The sequence below is a fragment of the Drosophila albomicans genome, chromosome 4 (genome assembly GCF_009650485.2).
Source record: "Drosophila albomicans strain 15112-1751.03 chromosome 4, ASM965048v2, whole genome shotgun sequence".
Taxonomy (NCBI): domain Eukaryota; kingdom Metazoa; phylum Arthropoda; class Insecta; order Diptera; family Drosophilidae; genus Drosophila; species Drosophila albomicans.
In genome coordinates this window covers 1,006,796-1,030,384 of record NC_047630.2, presented here as the reverse complement: position 1 = coordinate 1,030,384, position 23,589 = coordinate 1,006,796, and the positions used below count along the sequence as shown (strand labels likewise).

At 39.3% G+C, this 23,589-nt stretch overlaps 2 protein-coding genes across 3 annotated transcripts in view; one reads left to right on the top strand and one right to left on the bottom strand.

Annotated features, from left to right (window-relative positions):
- The window catches only part of LOC117573246 (ankyrin-3), a 34,048-nt gene extending 15,556 nt beyond the window's left edge, over positions 1-18,492 (top strand). For both annotated transcript variants that reach the window (XM_034256305.2, XM_034256306.2), the window contains exons 5-12: positions 1,232-1,335; positions 2,079-3,026; positions 5,360-5,699; positions 12,909-12,996; positions 13,058-13,282; positions 14,695-16,385; positions 18,086-18,148; positions 18,215-18,492. In XM_034256305.2, coding sequence (XP_034112196.1) covers positions 1,232-1,335; positions 2,079-3,026; positions 5,360-5,699; positions 12,909-12,996; positions 13,058-13,282; positions 14,695-16,385; positions 18,086-18,148; positions 18,215-18,231 — 3,476 coding nt within the window. In that variant the 3' untranslated portion in view covers positions 18,232-18,492. The remainder of the gene's footprint in view (positions 1-1,231; positions 1,336-2,078; positions 3,027-5,359; positions 5,700-12,908; positions 12,997-13,057; positions 13,283-14,694; positions 16,386-18,085; positions 18,149-18,214) is intronic.
- LOC127565784 (uncharacterized) lies at positions 9,352-10,392 on the bottom strand. Its single transcript, XM_052006285.1, has 2 exons — positions 9,491-10,392; positions 9,352-9,422 (listed from the first exon to the last, which is right to left on the bottom strand). The coding sequence occupies exon 1, from the start codon at positions 10,322-10,324 to the stop codon at positions 9,557-9,559; it is 768 nt and encodes a 255-aa protein (XP_051862245.1). The 5' UTR covers positions 10,325-10,392; the 3' UTR covers positions 9,352-9,422; positions 9,491-9,556.
- Positions 18,493-23,589: the final 5,097 nt, after the last annotated feature.

Below are 23,589 nucleotides of genomic sequence, written 5' to 3'. Positions count from 1 at the left end.
CTTGCATTTTTAAAATTTATTATTTGTGCCTCCGTTCTAAATATTTCACAATTATATAAAAACAAGTAAGAAAGTTACAGTCAAGTGTGCTCGACTGTGAGATACCCGCTACCCATTTTGAATAAAAGCAAAATGTATTTTTCTCAAAATATACAAACATACAAAAAAAATTCTAAAAATATACCAAATGGTATATTTGGTATATCGATATAGCACATTCAAAATATACGATAGACGGCACAATTTACCAAATTGTCAGCCGAAGCATCTAAGACCCATAGTAACAAGGGTTTTTGCCTTTTCTTTAAAAGCTTCCACAATTTTTATCTGATTGCATCCAAATTTGCAGGAATCAGAATTACTATGGTTGTTATTGTAACATATGTTATACACCTAAATTCGCAGCTCTAGATTTAAAATTACGCTTGTTATTCGATTCTTTTGATTTTCGGGGGCGGAAGTGGGCGTGGCAACAATTTGAAACAAACTTCATCTGCGTGCAAACATAACAAATGCTGTCGAAAATTATAGATCTATCTCTTATAGCCTCTGAGATCCAGTGTTTCATACGGACGGACAGACGGACATGGCTAGATCGTCTCGGCTGTTGTTGCTGATCAAGAATATATATACTTGATGGGGTCGGAGATGCCTCCTTCAACCTGTTACATACTTTTCCTGCCGCCAAAAAGTTATAATACCCTTCTACCCTATGGGTAGCGGGTATAAAAAGCCAATAAAAAATTCAGTCGAGTAAGCTGGACTGGGAAATACTCGGTACAAATTTTAAATAAATGCAAAACTGTTGTAATCGTAAAAAAATATACCAAATTGATATGTGAAATTCGAGTGGAAGTGATTTCTGGTGGCTCACTCAGATGCAGAGTATTTTTACTTAATTGCTGAGATCCATGTCAGACAGAGTATGTCGTCTTGTTTTCATACCTAATACATGTAAATACAAAACGGCTTACTCATTTAAGCCCGCGGGAGAACGAATCATTTAATATAATACAATAAAGTAAAAAAGTATATTTGCGATAGTAATTAAAAATGCAGAACACAAATGAACCCCTTTTTTTTTGCTTTGTCAGCAAATAAATGTAGTCCCTCGTGATTTTGATAATTTTTGATATAGATATAAATGCAACCACAGAGTCAGTCGAGACGTTTAAAAGCAATTTCAATATAAATGCGCACGTATGTCTAAAATACTTTTATTAATTTGTAGGATGCATGAATATTGTTATATACTTGCTGCAACATGATGCAAGTCCTGATATGCCAACTGTACGCGGAGAGACTCCACTTCATTTGGCTGCACGCGCAAACCAGGTCAGTACTTTTATTTGCTGGCTTGTCTTACAGCTTGCGACGCATCGTCATTCACGATGCGTTTTAGTTAAGTTACAATATATTTTTATGCCATCATAAAGTTGCTTATAAAAGCAGAATGCCAAAGCATAATTTATCTTTTCCCTCTAAGTATATATGGGTAATCTTCTGACAAAATTAGTCGCATGCGACTGACTCTATTTACATTGAAAAAAAAAATAAAATAAAATAAACATTTTAAAAATAAATAAATGTTATTATTTTAGCTCTGGTTTAGCATTATATTTAAAGCTTAGATTGATGATTTTAGGATCGTTTTACGATAAAATATAAAAATTCGTTCATTTTGCAATTATCTTAAAACAGAAAATGAAATAAAAAATTATTTTTGGCTTAAATTAAAGTGCTAATCAAGAGCTAATTAATCTATACTGAAAAAAAATTTACAATATACAGGATTTTTCCACTTTAGATGGTCACGCATGTGACATTTCCTCCAGAGATTTATCCATATGTATTATTATTATCTTGGTATATTAATTATTTAATTAAATTTATATCTAAATAAGACTGCTAAACATTATTTTCGGAAATTAATTTACAAGGAAATATATTTTCTGAGACAGTATGAAGAAATACTTATAAAAAAAATCATAAATGTATATAAAAAATCGAGCGCCAAGCTTACTAATAATACTATAATTTTGTACTAAGCTAATTAATAATCATATTTGTTTTTACAGAATGATATTATTCGAATATTATTGCGGAATGGAGCCAAGGTAGAATCCATTGCTCGTGAAGGGCAAACTCCGTTGCATGTCGCTGCACGTCTTGGTAATATTGACATAATTATGTTGATGATACAGCATGGTGCCGATGTTAATGCCAAAACGAAGGATATGTACACAGCCTTGCACATTGCAGTAAAAGAAGGACATGAGGAAGTATGTCAATTGTTAATCGAAAACGGGGCACAGCTCGATGCAATCACAAAGAAGAGCTTCACTCCACTGCATTTGGCTAGTAAATATGGCAAAACGAAAGTGGCAGATCTCATACTACGAAAGGGCGGTGCCATCGATTGTCAGGGCAAGAATGAAGTCACTCCCTTACATGTGGCCGTCCATTATGACCATCAGCCCGTAGTTTTGTTACTTTTGCATCATGGCGCATCCACGCAAATCGCCGCACGTAATGGTCACACTGCTCTTCATATTTCGGCTAAGAAGAATAATTTGGAAATTTCACAGCAGCTACTACAACGCGGTGCTCAAGTTGATGCTCTAAGCAAATCGGGCTTTTCCCCTCTTCACTTGGCTGCTCAGGAGGGTCATGTTAATTTAGCTCAGCTGCTGCTTGAGCACAAGGCGAATGCCAACATTGCTGCTAAAAATGGTTTAACACCCTTACATTTAGCTGCCCAGGAAGGCAATGTTGCCGTGTCACAAGTTCTACTTGATGCGGGTGCTAATATTTCAGAGCGCACTAAATCAGGATATACACCTCTTCATATTGCTGCCCACAATAATCAAATCAATGAAATAAAATTATTACTTGAAAATGATGCCAATATTGAGATGACAACTACAGTGGGTTACACGCCACTTCATCAAGCAGCCCAGCAAGGCCATACCCTGGTCATTAATCTGCTGCTTCGACATAAGGCCAATCCTAATGCTGTTACAAAAGTAAGTTCCTACATATAATATATACTATTCAATGATATTTAGAGGTCGTGTTTTCCCATTCATTTAGAGATTTGTATATCGTGTAGTATGAATTTTAATGAAAACTACAATTACTTCCAAGTTAAGGGCAATACCTTAACAGATAGCTGATCGTATTTGTTTTCTCATTATGTTTACATTCAAAATCGATAATTATGTTGTGCACACTATAGAAAAAATAAATGAATTTATATTAGCTAAATTCATTTTATTTTCATAGACTCAAAATATTCTGGTAAATCGGTTATAAGGCATGAAAGATGTTGAAAGATGTTGTTGAAATCTCAGAAAAATAAATTTTATGATCATTGAAATTTAGAAGCACGATGTTGATCAACAACTTTTAAAATAAGAATAGTAAATGCGTAACCAAAACAAAAGAGAGATTTGTTTTTAAATTTCAAAGATCCGCAAAATTGCAAATTTTACCACTTATAGTTCTTTATGACGTTTTGGACAATGTTTTTGCTCCAAAGATGTTCTGATTCCCAAACACGCGCCCTTGTTGTTCCTTCAATTAAAATTGGAAAAATTAATTTAAGTTAGAAGTTCTCGACGTGAGATACCCCTTTTTTAATAAAAGCAAAATATTGCGGTATTATTTTCAAAATATACCTAAAAATACTAAAAATATACCAAATGGTATGTTTGGTATATCGATATAGTACACCATTCAAAATATACCATAGACGGCACAATGTACCAGATTGTCGGCCAAAGCAACTAAGTAGGCGTTTTTGCCCATACAAAAGTAAGTTTAATAACTTCCACCTTTTTTATCTGATCGCAACTAAATTTACAGGAATCATAAAAACTATTGTTATTATTGTATACACAATTCGCAGGTCTAGCTTTAAATTTACGCTTGTTATTCGATTTGATTTGCGGGGAAGAAGTGGGTGTGGCAAAAATTTGAAACAAACTTGATCTGCGTGCAAACATAACAAATGGTGTCGAGAAAAATTATAGCTGCATCTCTTATAGTCTCTGAGATCCAGTGTTTCATACGGACAGACGGACATGGCTAGATCGACTCGGCTGTTGATCCTGACCGAGAATATACTTAATAAGGTCGGAGATGCCTCCTTCTACCTGTTACATACATTTCCTACCCTATGGGTAGCGGGTATGTTATTAAAGAAATACTTTTCTATGGGCAAAAACGCCTATTGGCTGACAATCTGGTATATTGTGCAGTCTATGGTATTTGAATGGTACTTTATTGATATACCAAACATACCATTTGGTATATTTTTAGTATTTTTGCAGTATATTCGGTATATTTTGAGAAAAATATCGCAAAATATATTTCTTTTATTAAAAATGGGTAGCAGGAATCTCACAGTCGAGTACATTCGACTGTACCTTTCTTACTTGTTTATATTTTTAATATTTATACCAAAATAACTTAACACATGAAGTTTCATCCACCTGCTTGCACTTAATGCGAAGCAATTACAATAAAATGTTTTCGGTCAAGAACGTACGATTAGAGCATAGATAAGAAGCCAAATAAAAATTAACAGTTAATTGAACATTTTTTCGCTTTAGTATTTTTGTCCTCTTAAGAGGAAAGATTTAAGTTAAATATGAAACAAATAATCAGAATTTTTAATTATTATTAAGTTTGTTTAGCTTTTATTATTGTGTGAATATTGAATATTGTGTGAATAAAGAAAACGCTACCCGTTAACTTCGTTGATGACATGGATATTTGAAAGACAAGCACATTTGCATTTGCAAATGCAAATATTATACGTGATTATCGATTGCCAAAGCAAATATTTGTTGATCCTTACATGGAGGTACTTGCATATTTGATTAGATATTCATCTAAATTAACAAAAGCAAAGAGCAATTCTCAACAACTATAGTATCGATGAGAGAAGAAATTTAAGTCATTGCAAGGGCTCTGTATGTGAAAACATTTTATGCTTTGCTTGCGCAAAGGCATGACTACAAATTAAAACTATAAATATCTGCATCAAAAGCATTATGAATAAAGAAGAAAATTCAAATATTTAATTATAATGTTGTATACAGAGTAGTATAATTTTATATCTAATTTGAAATATGCTTGAGTTGTTTAATATGCATTCAAGAAAACGACTCCATAGTTCATTTTACTTTTATTTTTTAAATCTATATTTAGAATGCTTCATATAAAAAATCATTTTAAACGATAGCTTTGAAAGTGAAACTATTTCATTTACTTGCCTTTCTGGTTACAGTTACTCTTTCGAACCAATATTGAAATTAAATAAATTGTTTTTATCTTGATTTTGTATTTTTAGAATGGACAGACAGCTTTAGATATTGCTAATAATCTAGGTTACGTAACTGCTGTGGAGACTCTAAAGGTCGTAACGGAAGTATCAGTAATTGATGTAACGACCGGAGTGTTGGAGGAAAAATACAAGGTGGTCGCTCCAGAATTTATGCATGAAGCACTGCTATCTGATTCCGAGGAAGAAGGTTGTTGCGACGAACTTTTTGATCATAATCAATACAAATATATGGCTACTGAAGAGTTGAGAAACACAACTGATGATCATGATAATAATAACTTTGATACCACTAATCCAGGGCACGATTTGCTGGATGGATCGGCTTTTGCGCCTGTAAGCGAAACAGGTTTGTACTTTTTAGTCTTCATACATTTTCATATTAAAAATTGGAAAAAAAAAACCTGACTTGAAACCTGAAGCCTGAAAAAATTGGACTTGAAAATGTCGTGTGTCGGTCCATTCATGTAACTATGAGCGTTTGCACTCCAAATCCTCCATGAACGGTTCCAAACTTATTTTATTAGTCTCTGAAATCATACGGACAGATAGGTTGGGGATGCCTCCTTCTGCCTGTTACATTCATATCCTGTGGAATTGGTAAGCAAAAAGCAATAACAATAATTTATATATATATATTCAATATATTATTTTACTGGAAATTTTGAATATAAATAAACTAATGTTATTGTTTTTGCTTACCAATTCCAGATAACCAAATTCTTAAAATTAACATTAACAGCTATGTCTCCCGCTGCCTACAAAACCAATGAAACCAATATGTAATTACATATATTTATATGTATATACATACACTGCCGCTCAACTGAATAGGTTCATCATCTCAGTGGTAGAAATTTATCTATAATTCCTAAACCAGTTTTCCGATTTACATAATTTTTTTTTCTTAAATTCTTAAATCATATTAAAATTATATATGTATATTAATCGTAAACAAGCATTTGTATTACTGCATGCGCAAGAACTGACAGAAAGTTTGCTTTGTTTCCATGCACGCGCAAGCTTGTTTACGATTACTGTAGCATAATTTCACAATATGCTACTTACCTACCATTAAAAGGGAAGCTTAGGATTCTGTTGAAGTTGAAGTCTGGGTAATGCAGTTGGATTAGTATTTTATATTTCTATGGTTACTTTTGTTTTAACTTTCCAATTTATGCAACAAATACAGATTATAATGCTTAGATTGTGATTGAGACAATCTAGACATGTCCGTCTGTCTGTCTGACCGACTATAGGTAGGACCGGCTGCTTCGGGGCAAAGCATAGTCCATTGGAGGTCCGTAGCTGCACCGGTAGAGCGTATCCTCGTCTCAGAAGTACACACAAGCGCACTGCATGGATGCATTTTTGGCAAAAGCAAGCAGCATCCTAGGTGGTAGCCGTGAAACGTGAAGATCGTTGTGGCACGGCGAATTTAGGTATTTCAGCCGGAGTCGGGATAACGCTGGGCATCTACAAAGAAGATGCTCAAGTGTTTCCTTAACTCCGGACCTGCTGATACCCAGCTTTACAGGATGGACAGCCGATAGACAGTGACCAGTTAAAATGCCTAGCATTAGCCTACAGTCTTTCCTTGAAAGCTGCATGACGAATTTGGTTAAGTTGTTGTTTATTGAAGCACACATCAGCCTTGTAGTTTTGCACGAGTTGGTATTGCGCCAGCTCGCGTCCCACTGAAGTCTAGAGCGCATTTCAATTTCCCTGCCTAGAGATCGCAGGGATATCGGAACATTGCACATGTTACCGACATCGAACCCAACCCCCTCCTTGGCGAGTGTGTCTGCGATCTCGTTGCCATCGATGTCCTGGTGGCTTGGGATCCAATAGATACGCTCGACCGCAGATACGTTCAGCGACTCTATTGCTCTTCTGCTATCCAGGGCAACTCTGGACTTGACCACATCAGAGTGCATTGATCTTATTGCAGCCTGGCTGTCAACAAAGATATTAATCGAATTGTGGTTGTGATGTAAGTCTCGAGCCACTTCTGCAGGGTTGACAGTGGCAAAAACTTCCGCCTGGAAGATGCTGTAATGGTCAGGGAGTTAGTACTGGTAAGGGGGATAGTATAGTTTAAGTCTGTACGAGTCTCCCTACCAATGGCGCTGTGACTATAGCCTAGTAGACCCAGATTGCCTGTAGCAGCAATCCTAAGGGCCGATTTTGCGGCTATGGATTGCGCGTATAGGTTCAGCGGTTTGACGCCAGCTATTACCTAGAGGGCTTTAGTTGGCGTCGACCTGATTGCGCCTGTTACATACAGTAGCGCTTGACGCTGTTTCCTTTCCATGATTGTTAGGTACGTCCTTTTTTCCGTGGCCTGCCACCACACTAGATTACCATAGGTGAGGATAGGGCAAACAACTGAGATGTGTATCCACCGCATCAGATTAGGAGAATGGCCCTAGGTGCAGCTAAGCATCTTATTCGCCATGTACAAGGCTCCGGTGGCCTTCTTCACCCTTTCTAGCACGTTGAGCTTCCATGTCAGTTTGCTATCCAGGACCACACCTAGGGATTTTACTGCTTGGCGCGGCTTTAGCATAGTGCAGCCTATTTTGGGAGGGGACCACGTAGATACCTTAAACCTCTTTGTGAAGAGGATAAGGTCCGCTTTGTTCACGTTAATGCTGAGCCCGGCTGCTTCAGCCCATGCTTTAATGCTGGGGAGTGCGTCCTCAGACTTCCTTTGTAATGGTTGAATCGCCCCACGTGGCGACCACCCGCCTATCGCTAAGAAGGCGATTGATCCATATGTCGATCGCTGGAGGTAAGGCCCTTCATAATAGCGTCAGTAGTGACATTATTGAAGGCGCCTGAAATGTCAAGAAAAGCCCCCAGGGCATATTCTTTGAAGTGATCTGCTTTTTCAATAGAGGCTACAAGAGCATGGAAAGCCGTTTCAATAGACTTGCCCTTCGTTTAGGCATGCTGGTTTGGGGCCATCAGATGCAATGAATTGCTCGTGATGTGCATATCAAGTAGCTTCTCTAGAGTTTTAAGCAAAAAAGAGGTTAGGCTGATTGGTCGAAAGTCATTTAAGACCACGTGACTGCATTTACCAGCCTTAGGCAGGAAGACAACTTTAGAGGACCTCCAAGAAGTGGGGATATGACACCATGCGAGTCATTGTTCTCTGTGCCAATACATCCCGGGAAATGAGCTGAGAGCTTCAAGAGTTTCAGCGCTGCTCTCCGTCCACACTCCATCGCCCGACTTGAGCATACTGGGTCTGGAAGCCTGCTTGGACAGCAGCTTCCTCAGTCCGGAGGTGTCTTTAATGTTGTCTAGGTCTGAGCAGAAGGCTCTCCATGAGAACCTTTTAGATGAGCGGATCATCTTCTTGTATGACTTCAGAAGAGACTTGTACTCGTTCCAGACATAGACGATGTCCGCCTTCTTAGCAAGTTGGAACATACTAGTGAGCTCGCCACGAAGCGATGAGAGAGCTGGGTTCCACTAAGGTGGCTTCGATCGTCTCGTCGGTCTGGAGAGCTTACAGGATCGGCGGAACGCAGATAGTAGCCCTTCTGAGAGGACATTGATGTTTGTAGATCCTAAACCGAGTTGATTGTACTCGGTGAACCTAGGGATTTGGTAACGAGACTGGAGAATTTCACCCAGTTCGTGTTGCATGGGTTTCTGAACGGCTTAGCCGTAGAACTTCTGATCGGCGAAGGATGGTCTGTTCAGGAATCTCCACTCTCCTACATGGGTGCATTCAATCGCGATGGTTAGGTCTAGCACGTTTCGGGAGGTGGGACCTATATAAGTAGATTCCTCACCACTGTTGGCTAGAATTAGCTTGTTGTTAAGGATAAAATCAAGTAATGACTCACTCCTTTCATTGATGTCGGGAGTTCCCCAAACGCTACGGTGGGCGTTGGCGTCCGTGCCGATTATAAGTTGTTTTTTGGAGGAGCAGACCATGTCCACCAATCTCCACAGCTCTTCTGGTGGAGCAGGTTCGTCATGGGCCATGTAGCAGGATGCTAGCAGCAAACATCCATCACAGCTCTCCAGCACCACCACGGTCAGATCATCATTGCTAAAATTAGGTAGTAGATGAGCTTTGAACCCCTTCCTTACAAGGATGGCAGTTCTCGATCTACTTACCAATGTCGGGACGTATAAATTGTAGTTAGGTGATTTCAGCCCTGCAACCGTGTTGCCCGATGCTATCTACGGTTCCTGGGCCAAAGCCGCGTAGGCGGACCCTTCCTCTAGTGCGAGGAGGAGCTCCGCCGAAGCCGTTTTAGATTTGTGGAGGTTGAGCTGCAGCACACTCATTAACGGTTTGCACACTCGCGGGGGGCCCGTCTGCTTGGACGGTTCCTCCCCCACCTCCTCCGTCAAGTTGAGGTGCAGGGTGGCGTCAGTCATGCTCTCTAGCCCGAGATCTGCCTCTACCTCCCCTGACCTCAGCGTGTGGGTGTCTTTGTCGTTCGGATGACGTTTTTTGAGGCGAAGGTACTCGCTCCCTAAGCCCCCATTGCGCTTATACAGCAGATCCTCGGCCTCCTTATTGATCTGAATGATCACGTGCTGCCCACCACTGGGTAAAGGTTCATCAACCTTCAGGACGGACCAATCACTCGTCGGAATGGCCGGGTTCTGATTTTTAAGCAGCTGAAGCGCCCGCTCACCCTGCACAGCTATGGAGAACAGGACCTTCACCTTTGGCATGGACGGAATATTATTTCTATCCACCACGTCCAGCTTTGCCCCCTTCCATAGTCCGTCCAGTATGGGTACGGTCGCTTTCAGCCACAACAATGTTGGGTCGTCCTTGCATGTCAGGATCTTGACACCATTCTTCCAGCCAGTGCCTTCGAAGGTTGCTCTCTGTCTCTTAGAGTCCGTTTGGGTGGAGCCAGGTGCCCGCAGCCTCTTGCTCACTGGGGCCCCTTGCTTGGGACTCTCAGCGGACCGTTGGCGCTTGCTTGCCATGGACTCCACTTTCTTGTTGGCAGGGCCGGTTTAACCGGTCTGCACCTTATTGTCTTTTGGGAGGGGCAAGCCTCTCCTTATCCTTGACAGACAAGTTAGCCACGCCACTAAGCCTTGCGTGAATGCGGGTCGCCGCCTTATTTTGGCCTTCTCCTTCAGGCCCCCGTGCCCCGGTGCGCAACTTTGTTGCTGGCCGAGGTAACTGAAGAAGACGACGTTCCTCCTCCACCATATAGATTAACGCAGCGCTCTCTTGGTCCGAGTCGGTTAACACAACGACACCCGCGCGCATCAATCTCTAGTTGTTGTTTGTGGCAGAGAGAGGATCTGTCTATCTGTCCGTCTATCCGTATGAAACACTGGATCTCAGAGACTATAAGAGATAGAGCTATCATTTTTTTTTACAGCATTTAATATGTTTGCTCGTAGATAGTTTCAAATTTTTGCCACGCCCACTTCCGCCCCCGCAAATTAAAAAAATCGAAAAAACAAGCGTAATTTTAAAGCTAGAGATGCGAATTTTGGGGTATACTATAACAATAGTATTTATGATTCCTGAAATGCGATCAAATAAAAATTGTAAAAATAATTAATGAAATTGTTTTGTTTGGACAAAAACGCCTACTTACTAGGGGTTTTAGTTGCTTTGGCCGACAATCTGGTCGTCTATGATATATTTTGAATATGGTACTATATCGATATACCAAACATACCACCTGGTGTATTTTTAGTATTTTCGGTATATTTTGAAAATAATACCGCGATATTTTGCTTTTATTTGAAATGGGTAGCGGGTCCTTCCCGTCCCTTCCCTTCTTTTCCTTTAATATATCTTATGTCGAAGTCTTATTCTGAAAGTTTAATTTTCCATCTTGTTTATTTTGCATAGGGTTCCTTTAGCTTTTGTAACCACCACAACGTTTGATGATCAGAAGTAATTTCAAAATGTCGCTCTAATAGATAATGTCGACAAGTTGTTTTAGTTACCCAAACTATAGCTAACAGTTCTTTTTCTATATCACTGTAATTTGCTTCGTGCTTGTTTAAGGTTCTACTGATATAGCTAATGGAATGTCCATCTTGTGATAGAACACCTCCTAAAGCAACATTGCTTGAGTCAGTGGTTAATATGAATTTTCTTTGATTTGGTTCATTTAATATTCGTTCTTTGAAAATTAATAATTTTAATTTTTTGAATGCTTCCATGTATACTATTTGCGGTCTATTTGAATATAGTTCTGTTTTATAGTGCTGTTTGTATTTATGATTTTGTGTTCTTTATTGAATAAATGAACGGTCCCCTTATGGTAGGTAATTATTTATGCGTTAGCTTGAGACAAAATTTGGGTCCGATTAGTATGTCGCACTGGTCTGAGAAAGGGTGGATTAAAAACTCTTAAGCAATGGGCAAATAGTTGTTTGGGGGTACTTTTATACTATAGTTACTAGTGTGGATTAGGTGATTGGTTTCTTCAATGGGTGTTATTTCGGGTAAGCACGTTTACTCTGGAGCTAGTATCAAAAAGGCATTTAACGTCATTATAGTTGTGTTTAATTATTATATATTTTCTTGATTCGGGGCTTCTAGCCGAAAATTTGTTCAGTATCGTTTGGTTCGTTGTCTTTAGTATTGTCTGTTATAGGTTTGAATTGAGCCATTGAGACTCTGTTCAGGCATTTGGTAAGGACAAAGATCAGATTGAGGATAGTAAGGATAATGGTAATTGTGTGGGTATTCAGGCTAAATTTGTACTCCTTTTTGGTATCTCAGAAATATCATTTTCCAATTCTAATTTTGTTCACTGAATTTATTTTTTATTTATTTTTCTTTGTTTGATGCACACTTAGCTATTTCGCTTTGATTAACCTTTATGGATTTATGACTCTGGCGAATTCTAAGCGTCTTAAATTTTCTAAGTGGAAATTTTCTTTTTTTTTTGTGTGTAAGCGCAATCATATTTGCGATCACGAGTTCACAAGCTTATTTATGATTACTGTAGCATAATTTCGCAAATTTATTTAATTTAATTTTGCTACTATATATATGGGTAATTCTCTAAGGGATGTCGCGTGCGACCAGCTTTTCAGTTCCAAAAAAAAAACATATTCTGAAACAATTTTAAAAATAAGTAAAGGTTATTTTTATAGCTCTAGATTAGTACTTTAATTAGAGCTAAGAATGGTTTTGGAATTTTTTTTCTGTTTTGTTTTCTGTTCTGATAATTGCAAAAATTAACAAGTTCATACGCAAAACCAAAAAATGAACGAATTTATATATTTTATCGTAAAACAGAATAAGTTACTAAAATCAATCTTAGCTCTAAAAATATTGCTAATCCAAGGCTTTAAGAAAAACCTTCACTTAATTTTAAAATTGTTTTACTATAGTTTGTTTTTTTTTGTCACTGAAAAGCTGTTCGCACGCGACATTTACCAGAGAATTACCCATATACATTTTTTTAACATTATTATTTAAGAATAAAAAGGAATTTAAATTGTAAGTAGTCCATAAAATTAAAAATATTTCTATATATTAAATCAAATGTGTTAATTAATTTCTCATTACGATCCATTTTTATTTCAGAAAATTCGAAAATAAATGATTTTAATTTGAATGCATGTGCAGAAAAGAAGTCGGATAATGTAAATGTCGTCCGACCTATTCATTTGGGGTGAGCTCTATCGAAGTAATTAAAGAGCCCTACAGATCAATAAAACACAATTGTATTGCAGATTTCTCGTTTCATTTCTGGTTGACGCGCGAGGCGGCTCAATGCGTGGTTGTCGTCACAGTGGTGTTCGCATTATTGTTCCACCCAAAGCTTGCGCAGAACCAATGCGAATCACTTGTCGTTACGTCAAGCCACAACGTGTTGCTAATCCCCCTCCCTTGATGGAAGGTGAGGCATTGGTGAGTCGCATATTAGAAATGTCACCAACTGAGACTACATTTCTAAGGTAAGGCAATAGTACTCTATGCTTAAAAGAAAAATAAAAGAAAAACATGATTTTTATTTTATCCAAAATAAAGTATAAATTTTATAAATTAAATAACCTATTTTAATTAGGGACCTCAATTGGTCCATCATTCACCCCTTCTAGGGGCAGCCGGTTTAATCTGCCTATGGCCTTTTCAAACCGTTTAAAAATCCAATTTTAATTCAAAGAAATGCTAGATTTTAAACCATATAATGTTTTTTTTCTCAACTATAATTGTATAAATCGTTTCAACAATTGTATGCTAAAGGCCTAGCTCCATAGTTTCCTTTCTTCGAATGAAATAACAACTATGTAACTATATAGTCATCTACCGGGTGAACAAAACAAACTTTTTCCAACACTCAATACATAACTTTATTCATCCCGAACTTCCAATCAAAGAACACCCGAAATGGTAGCACCTTCACTTGAGTTGCCCCATGTTATTGTTGCTTAGCAAAGCTATTGAGCAGTATGCTCGACCTCTAATCACTGAAATTTGAAGCTCGCAGCCGTTCTTATTTTTACATTTATAAGAACTGAGACATTCTAGATAAAATTGAGGTCGGAGCTGTTTTCTGGTCAGGAAGGTTAGTTTCCAATGCATCCTTCAAACGGGTAATCTTTAATAAGAAAAGAGTTAAATTTCATTAAAAAATTTATTATTTATTTTACGAATGTATAGTGGGTAATTTTTTTATTCTCCCTTTCATCTTCAGTTCCCCAGTATCAGAATATTTCAAAAATGCATAAATATTAGATTATAATAATATAATATTAAAGTAATATAGTAATCTGAATATAGCGCTGATCTGGCCTGCTCTATCTTAAACATAAAGTTTTCGAACTTCAACACGGATAATTCAATGTGAATGTGAGATTTACATTTGATTTCAAATTCGTGCGACACTATTGTTATACTTATATGATATATAGCCTATGACAAGAAAGTCAGCTAGAAGGCAAATATTACTAGTAATCCGGTAGCAGCAGAATGATTTGTTGTCTATTTTTGGAATAACTCCACCTGTGTGAAGTATCTGGGCTGGCATCTCGACCGCAGATTAACATGGAAAAACCATATTAAAGCAAAATGTCAGCAACTCAGACTTAAAACACTAAAAATGTCCTGGTTGATAATGCTAATGCTAATATTCACAAAGATCTTAATATTCCAATCATAAAAGAAGAAATAAATAAATTTAGTAAGAAATACATCGATAGACAGACTCCATAAAAGAAATTGTCAATATGTTTCTTTAGTTTGATATCATTCATTCGTCCGGATAAACCATTTATATAGATTAATAATATTAAGATTATTAAACATATCATAATGATAATATTAAAAAAAATATACCTACATATTGAACTTGTGCTCATAATTTCAGCCCAATTATTTTGGAAGTGCCGCATTTTGGGTCATTGCGTGAGAGGGAGCGGGAAATTATTATATTACGATCGGACAACGGAGAAAGTTGGCGCGAGCATTGCTTATACGATAATGAGGACCATCAATTGAATGAAAACATAGATACCGAATTGAATCCCTTAGAGGATTTACACACCAACCGCATCATTCGCATTGTTACTCACAATTTACCGCATTTCTTTGCCGTGGTCTCTCGTATCCGTCAAGAGGTACATGTCATTGGACCAGATGGCGGCACTGTTTGTTCTACATCTGTTCCCGAAGTCCAAGCTATATTTCCATCACATGCACTAACCAAAAAAATACGCGTTGGACTGCAAGCGCAACCAGTCGATTTAATTGGATGCTCGAAGCTTTTGGGACAGAGCGTAGCTGTCTCGCCTGTGGTTACTGTTGAGCCACGTCGCCGGAAGTTCCACAAAGCAATCACATTGAGCATTCCAGCACCACAAACCTGCAATCAGGGCATGGTAAATGCATCCTATGGAGCCATGAATGCACCTACACTTCGGCTTCTGTGTTCCATAACTGGTGGTCAGAATCGTGCTGTTTGGGAGGATGTAACAGGATCAACGCCATTGGCTTTCGTCAAAAGCAGTGTTAGTTTCACCACTACGGTGTCAGCGCGATTTTGGTTAATGGATTGCCGTAATGTTTCCGATGCTGGACGCATGGCAACAGAGCTTTATGCATACATGGCACAAGTACCATTTGTCGCCAAGTTTGTGGTGTTTGCCAAGAAAATTTCAAGCACAGAAGCAAAGCTATCTGTCTTTTGTATGACGGACGACAAAGAGGATAAGACACTCGAGCAACAAGAGTACTTTAAAGAGGTAGCCAGAAGTCGTGACATTGAGGTTCTGCAAGATCAAAATATTTATCTTGAGTTTGCTGGCAATTTGGTGCCCATGCTGAAATCGGGAGAACAATTAAATACAAAATTTCAAGCTTTTCGCGAAAATCGCTTATCCTTCTTAGTTCGCATTAAAGACCAAGAGCAATCCCTGAGTCGCATCAGCTTCATGAGCGAACCGAAAGTGCGACCTGGTGAGCCGCCATTGGAGCCCATGTGTGCTCTAAACATATCGCTCAGCCCCGATGTTTTTAATAATGATCGCCAACCCGAATGTCAAACTATAAGTAATTATATATATAATATAGATCAAGGTCTGACCTATAAGGATCTGATAAATGCCGAAATAAAAGCCAGTTCTAAAGCAATTTCTATTGATGCACTTGAAAGAATACAATGTGCTGATATGAAATTGTCTGATATATCTAATTTGATTGGCAATGATTGGCCTCATTTGGCTAAACATTTGGGTGTTCCACAAACCGATATCGATCTGGTTAGAGATGAGTATGCTGATAAGGATGATGAACAACAATGTTTAATGATGCTAAGACTTTGGATGTCACAAAATAGTTCGACTGCTACTGGTAATTCAATGTCGCAGGCTTTAGATCAAATGGGACGAAACGATATTGTAGAGCAGTGCATGTTCAACTTACATCCAGTCACGGATCAATTGGAACGGGGATTAGCTACAATGAGAATGCAGTCACCTCAACATGAACTTTCTAACGATGATGCTGGTGATTTATTGAACGGGAAAATAATCAACTCAATGGAATATCAATCAAATAATGGTGAGAAACTCTATTTGCGATAGTCTCTTAAATTAAAGCTATTGTTTTATACCAGCTAGACTTGAAGGGTATTATAAATTTGCCTGCAGAAAATGTATGTAACATGCAGAAGGAGGCATCTTCAATCCCATTAGGTTATATATTCTTAATCAAGGTCAACATCGAGACCATATGGTTATGTTCGTCTGCCCGTATGAACACCAAGATCTCGGAGATAGAAATATTATTTTTTCGTCAGGTCTTGTTTTTTTTGCACGTTTTGGTTTAAGTTTTAGCCCCGCCCACTTCCGCCGCCTAAATCGACAAAAATCGAATACCAAGCGTAATTTTTAAGCTAGCCATATGTATTTTAGAATTTTTTCGGCAAACGATTAAATTGCTCGTATACAAATTTTGCTCACGCTCAACCGAAAAACAGTTTTTCCTGTTAACTTTTGGTCTGCTTATTCTTTAAAATTACGCTTGTTATTCAATTTTTTTGATTTGCGGGGGCGGAAGCGGGCGTGGCAAAAATTTGAAATAAACTTGATCTGCGTGCAAACATAACAAATGCTGTGGAAAAAAAATGGAAATGGAAAAAAAAATTATAGCTCTATCTCTTATAGTCTCTGAGATCTAGGTGTTCATACGGACGGACGGACAGACAGACAGACGGACATGGCTAGATCGTCTCGGCTGTTGACGCTGATCAAGAATATATATACTTTATAGGGTCGGAGATGCCTCGTTCTACCTGTTACATACATTTCCTGCCGGCACAAAGTTATAATACCCTTCTACCCTATGGGTAGCGGGTATAAAAAGTGCATCAATTCAAAATATAAGTTTGAATTATGAAAAATTCATGCTTAAAATTTCAAGAAGATTTTTTTCGTGAAAATTTAATGTTACAACAGTATATAACGTACCACTGTACAGCGAAACGAAGACAAATTATTGAAAAGACTTTTTTCTGGTGATTTTTTCAGTCAATTGTTCTTTTAAAAAGTCTCTGCTAGAGCGTCACTCGCATGATACAATTATAGAAGGTAGTCTCGTCGGCAAAAGCTTTCGTCAGTGCGTGTTGGCTTTTCGACGCAAGAGGTTGTTTGCGGACGAATTTTTTCTTAAATTAACCCTTATAACCCAATGTATGCCGTAGACACGGATAGACTTAGAACGTAAAGAATTTAGTTAAGTTATGTTCATGAACAATTTACTTTTTAAAAAATTCCTTGTCGTCTCGCCCACACTACTACGCTGAGATCCTTTCACTCGCACTCATTGTTATGATTATAGAGGGACAGCTTTTGCTGACGAGACTACCATGTATAATTGTATCATGAGCTCATCGTAATGCGCCCAACAGAAAACCAAAACAAAAAGAAGCAAAGTCTGCTGCTCAGAGAGAGAACGAGACTGCATGCTTTTTTCGGCAGTTATTTGCAAGCTATGGTTCTTTGTCAACTTTGTTTTTTTTTATGTTTTACCAAGTTTTCAGAAATATTTTAAATTTTCAGTGTTACTGCACGTAGCCAAAATATAATAATAGCTTCATCATTAAGAATTATTTATACATAATTTTAGTTTTTTTAAATATGTAGTGATCGTACATACAAAAAAAGAAATAGATACAACATTGAATAAGATGCCTCCTTTTGCATTCAAATACAATTTCTTATGTCTGATATTAACATAAAAAATTAAAATGTTAATTGCAGCATTAATCGAATCCAATAACGACAATGACGAAGGTAGAACCATACCGAAATCCGAGCTACAAGGTTTGTATTGTAATCACTATTTGTTGAAATGTGGCTCCCTTCAGTTTTATCTTCTTTTTATTTTAGAGATGAAGACGGTTTAAACAAGAAAACAATAAAGCGGAACTTTCGGATGGATATCATATCACAAATATTTTCATCTTGGTATATGACAAGTTTTTTGTTACCAAACCCCAGTTAAATAGTTATTTGACTCCAATGTTTCTTATTTATTTATTTATTCGTGAATTCAGTAACGGTTTCTAATAATTCTGCTAAACATACTGTCAAACTGTAAAACTCACACTATAATATATATTATATATTGTGCATTGTTATTAAATAAAAAACGGTACATAAATAAATTTATCATTGCTGAGACAGGCTTAAAGGGATTGAACGTTTATTTTCACACTCTGAGCTCGGAAAAACAAAACCCCATCAATTGCACGGTGATGAAGCGTCACACAGTATTCCGAAAACTAGTTGTTGAGCTATTAAGCTTTTGTAGTAGCTCTTATTCGCAAGAATATTGTTTATAAATAAAAGACGCGAATTCAAATATATAGTTTATTGATATGGTTGACTTGGAGACGACGATCAGGAGTGCGCCACTTGCATCTTTACTGGAGAAGAGTCAGATACTCCTCCCGCCATCTAGTCCAGAAGACCTGCTGCAGCTGAGTGACACGCTGCCAACCATCCAACCGATTGTAGTCCAGCGTAGTTAGGTTGGGCTCAAGAATCACTGTTGGAGGACCACCAAACAGTAAACAAATCGTCAGGATTCTCTGAAATTGATATCAATGGACGCCTATTAATTATAGCCGCTTTTGGCAAAGCAGCATGCGAAGCTGATCGAAATTGAGTATAGAGCGACCAACAGAGCGATACAGATGGTGCTTTGTGCTCTTGATGCTCTCGTATTGGAGGCCTTATGCATTTACTCCATTTGGCGCTGAATATCTTTTTCCTTCTCTGTTTTGCTTTCGAGCTCTGTGCGCATCATTTCGTTCTGTGCCTCTAGCAGCGTGACACGATTGCTCAGACTGCGCTGCTCGTCGTTCTCCCGCTGTAACTCTGCGTTCTGCACACAGCGCATACTCTCCACCTCGTTGGTCAGACGGCACAGCTCGCCGCTGCTATCTTTGAGACTGTTGCTGTGGCTGCCATTGCTATTGCTGTGGTTGTTGCGACTGCGACACTACGACGAAGTGCGCAACACGCTGACCTCATCCTGGAACAACGCCAGACGATCGCGCTTCTTCAGCTCGGTGCTGGTGCGCAGCGGTTGCAGCTCCTTGCATAGCTCCGTGACCCGGTCCAGCGCCTCTTGATCGCGAATGTCTGCAGCTGCAGCACTTGCTGCTCGGCGGCATTCAACTGATTCTGCTTGAGACGCAGCTGATGGGCCATTTCCTGGTGATACGCTTGCAGCGCCCGTTTCTTCTCCTCATCTTTAGCCTGCAGCTGGGATTCGAGGAAACGCTCCTTGGCCAGCAGCTGCACTTTCTGGACTTTGTCTCGTGCTTCTTGCAGTTTGCTGCGTTGCAGATGCTTCAACTTCTGCTGACGTATCCCCGAGGCCAGAAACCATAGCATCTGATCGTGTCGACTTTAACTGTAGCTGTTGGGCTAAATGCGACGTCATCATATAGATTTGCGAACTAGAATCAAGCAGAGCACGACAAAGAACGAACGACCCAGCACGACTCTTAAGCAAAACAACAACGAAGACATTGGGCAGCAAGAGATGTAAAAGCTTAAGGCTGCAGACGAATCAGCTGCCGAAGCTCGTTGTGATATCTCGAAATCAAAAAACGAATGATGCCATCCACCACAGTTACGACAAGAGCCAGATGTGCAGGATCGAGTTTGCTGTCCTTTCTTTAAACAGTTAAAGTTTTCTGCCTCAAGAAATTTGCAGAGACGGGGCAGGAATATATGCCGTGGCCAGGCGCGTCACAAAAACAAACATTTGCCCTGCTGGGGCTAGTTTGGGCCAAAAACGCCTGCTGTGTGAATAACTATAGCGTATTGCAGAATTTCCAGCTCCCGACATCTTTCGTCCAAAAATGTGAAAAACTCAGTAAAAGTCGGTACTTTATCGGCGGCAGGGTTGTCCAATGCCCTGCTATCCTCCCACGCCGCCTGAGTTTCCACATCCAGCGTTTGCAGCAGCACGTAAATGAGAATGCTGTTTACAATTTCCTCTGGACGGCCCAGAATCTTTAATGCCCCCATGTGAACATTAGCTTTATAACTAAACTCAAGAAGTTTGGCCGCGGATGCTCCTGCCTCCACCTTCTTGGTACCCAAAAGATCCTTGATGTGTGACTGGAACACAAGTCGGTTGTTGTTTAACCGATTATCCAATATACTCAGAGCCACACGATAATTGAGCATCGATATCTTCAACGACACGATAGTAAATGCTGAAACTTTTCAACAGCATCTAAGTCATTATCCTTGTCAATGATAGACTCGAACATTGACCAAAAACTCACGTATTCCGTGTTACCTTCACCGAACGTGTGAAGTTTCAGCTCGGGAAGACGACGTCTATTAGCACGGGCTTCGAGGCCATTAGACAAAGGATCGATGGTCTCATCACGTCGCAATGTCGACGATAGAATCAATTGACGCTCACGACTGTCAAAAAGCGCTCGAAAACGGGATTTCACTCCAAGGAAACGCTCATCGAAATTTTCCCGCGTTTCACTCCTGATTTCATTATAATCGATTTCCTCTAGCGCATTCTGAACTAAGTCCAATGAAGCTTGAGCACGTTCTAATAGCTCTAAACGTACTGCTAATTTAAATAAATTAAACGAAACTAGCTTAGCTCTAGAAAGCGACGTGTCGAGTCTTACAAGGCTATCATAGAGCAATAAAACCTTCCGCTTGAAAAACCACGCGCGATATTCGACAGTAGTCGCTTGCTCGTTTATAGAATTTTCCATTATTAGCGCTTGTGCTAACTGGCAATTGTTCACTTTGTATGTCAAATGTAGTATGCAGAGCAGCAAGAAGAACGTGTCAAAATCACGATCACAGACGCGCGCGAGTTGCTTAAGCACAGCAGCAGTTCAAAGTTAATCAGCTAAATCACACAAACTGAAAGTATAACCAAGTTGCAATAATATGTGCTTGAGCTATTGTCGCCATAAAAATAGGCAATAAATATGATTTCATCTGTTTTTTTTTTTTAATAATTGCATTTATTTAATATGCTAATAGTTGACCGGAGAGCCAATAAATTTTAGTTATTTACCATTTCAGTGCCAAATTTAAGGACATAGAGGTTGCCAAAAACGGTCACTCTAATATTTTTGGAACTTGCGAAATATAATATATTGGAACCATTGGAAGTACTATCAGCTTGGTGATGGGTCTGCGGGTAGTACCCCGAGCCGTAAGCACGTCTCCGCGGTGTCATTTCCGATTTGTTTCACATCAGATTTGGATTTTTTTGAAGTGTGATTGCGGGAAAAATATGAAAACAGCGGGCAGCGGGAATTCTGGTTTTTTGAGCAAATTTAATTGAATTTAATGGCTGAAATGTTAAACATGTATTTCTAGAGGCAAAATATCGATATTTACTTGTATCGAATAACTTCCCTGTAAAGTTCGCACCCAAATCGCACCCCATCACTAACATTGTGAAATTCGCTTGCGCTAAAAAAAAATTGATGCCAAATGAAGCCTACAAGCAAAAAGTCAGAGATGTCTGCCGCAGAGCACGTAATTTAAGGAGTGGATGATGCCGATAATTTTGACGATATCTTAAATGTACTATAATTCTTAACTTCTGTACATTAATGTATATTATATATTTTATATTAAGTTTTGAACTGAGGGTTTACTAATGAAAAACATACAGCTCATTGCTTATAAAAAACTAGAAAATGGCCAAGAGTCAAGGCTATTACGTTCGTAGGGTTCTCGAACATCCTTCCCATGACATTAAAATTCTCCTCGGGGATTTTAATGCCAAGGTAGGACGAGAAGACATCTTTGGTGCCACCGTCGGGCAATTTAGTCTACATGAGCTTTGCAGCTGCGCATAATATGGTAGTTCGTAGTACAGGATTCCGTCATTTGGCTTCGACTGACCAGAAATCAGATCGATCATGTTGTGATCGATGCAAGGCACGTATCTAATATAGTCGACGTGCGATCCTGTCGGGGTCCCAACATCGACTCCGACCATTATCTTGTTGCAGCTAAGATACGCACACGGCTATGTGTGGCGAAGATTGCACGTCGAAGTGCGTTAAGAAGGCTGGAGGAAAGCTGCAATCACAACAGTCGAAGAATGCATTCTCCACCCACGTCTCGGGGCTATTAAGCCGTGCACCTTTAATACCTGAAGAAATAAGCGATATGTGGGCGCTCATATCTCACTCCCTGCGAGCTTCGGCAGAAGAAGTGCTTGGATTCCAGCGTCCTCTAACAAGGAATCCATGGTACGATCAGGAGTGTCATGACGCAACAGCTGCAAAGGACGCCGCCTACAGAAGAACACTGCAGGCTGGGGCGACACGAGCTATTGTGGATGTCTACAGGTGGAGAAGAAGAGACGAAAAACTCCTTTTCAGACGCAAGAAGAAAGAGCAGGAAAGGCGAGAGTGTGAGAGCATAGAGAGCAGTAGATGCAGCAATGAAGCACGTAACTTTTACCAGAGGGTCAAGCGTCTGACGCAAGGATTTAAGACTGGTGGAGTGGCGTGCAGGGACGATGATGGAAATCTTGTCACAGAAGCAGAGGTCGTGCTGAGGTTATGGAGGGATCACTTCTCGAGTCTGTTATCTGGCTCAAGCACAGACTCTGAAGACTATGATCCACGAACCCCTATCTATGGCACTGATATTGAAGTGCCAATCCCAAGTCATATCGAAGTCAAGGGTGCAAACCAACGGCTTAAAAACAACAAGTCTGCAGGGGCTGACGGCCAGCCGGTAGAATTGTTTAAGGCAGCTGGTGATATGTTGGTAGGGACCATGCACCAACTAATCAGTAAGATATGGCTCACGGAGAGCATGCCCGAAGATTGGAACCTCAGCATGATCTGTCCCATCCTGAAAAAGGGTGATGCCACGGTGCGCACCAACTACCGCGGAATTAGTCTTCTTCCAGTTGCATACAAGGTCCTAACGAGCGTATTGTGTGAAAGACTGAAAACCCATGCTGAAGCACTGATTGGACCTTATCAGTGCGGATTCAGGCCTGGCAAGTCCACTGTTGACCAGATTTTCACCTTGCGCCAAATCCTGGAGAAGTCTTTCGAAAACCAGATCTGGTACGTGTCGATCTGGTTTTCGAAAGACTTCTCCAGGATTTGGCACAAGGCTACAAAGCCGCATTTGATAGCCCCCGGCGAGATCGCCTATATGCCACCATGTCTGAGCTTGGTATACCAGCAAAGCTGACTAGACTTTGCGAATGACATTGAGCAACA

Excerpts from the sequence above, each read along its gene's own strand:
- LOC127565784 (XM_052006285.1), bottom strand. The coding sequence starts at position 10,324 with ATGGCAAGCAAGCGCCAACGGTCCGCTGAGAGTCCCAAGCAAGGGGCC.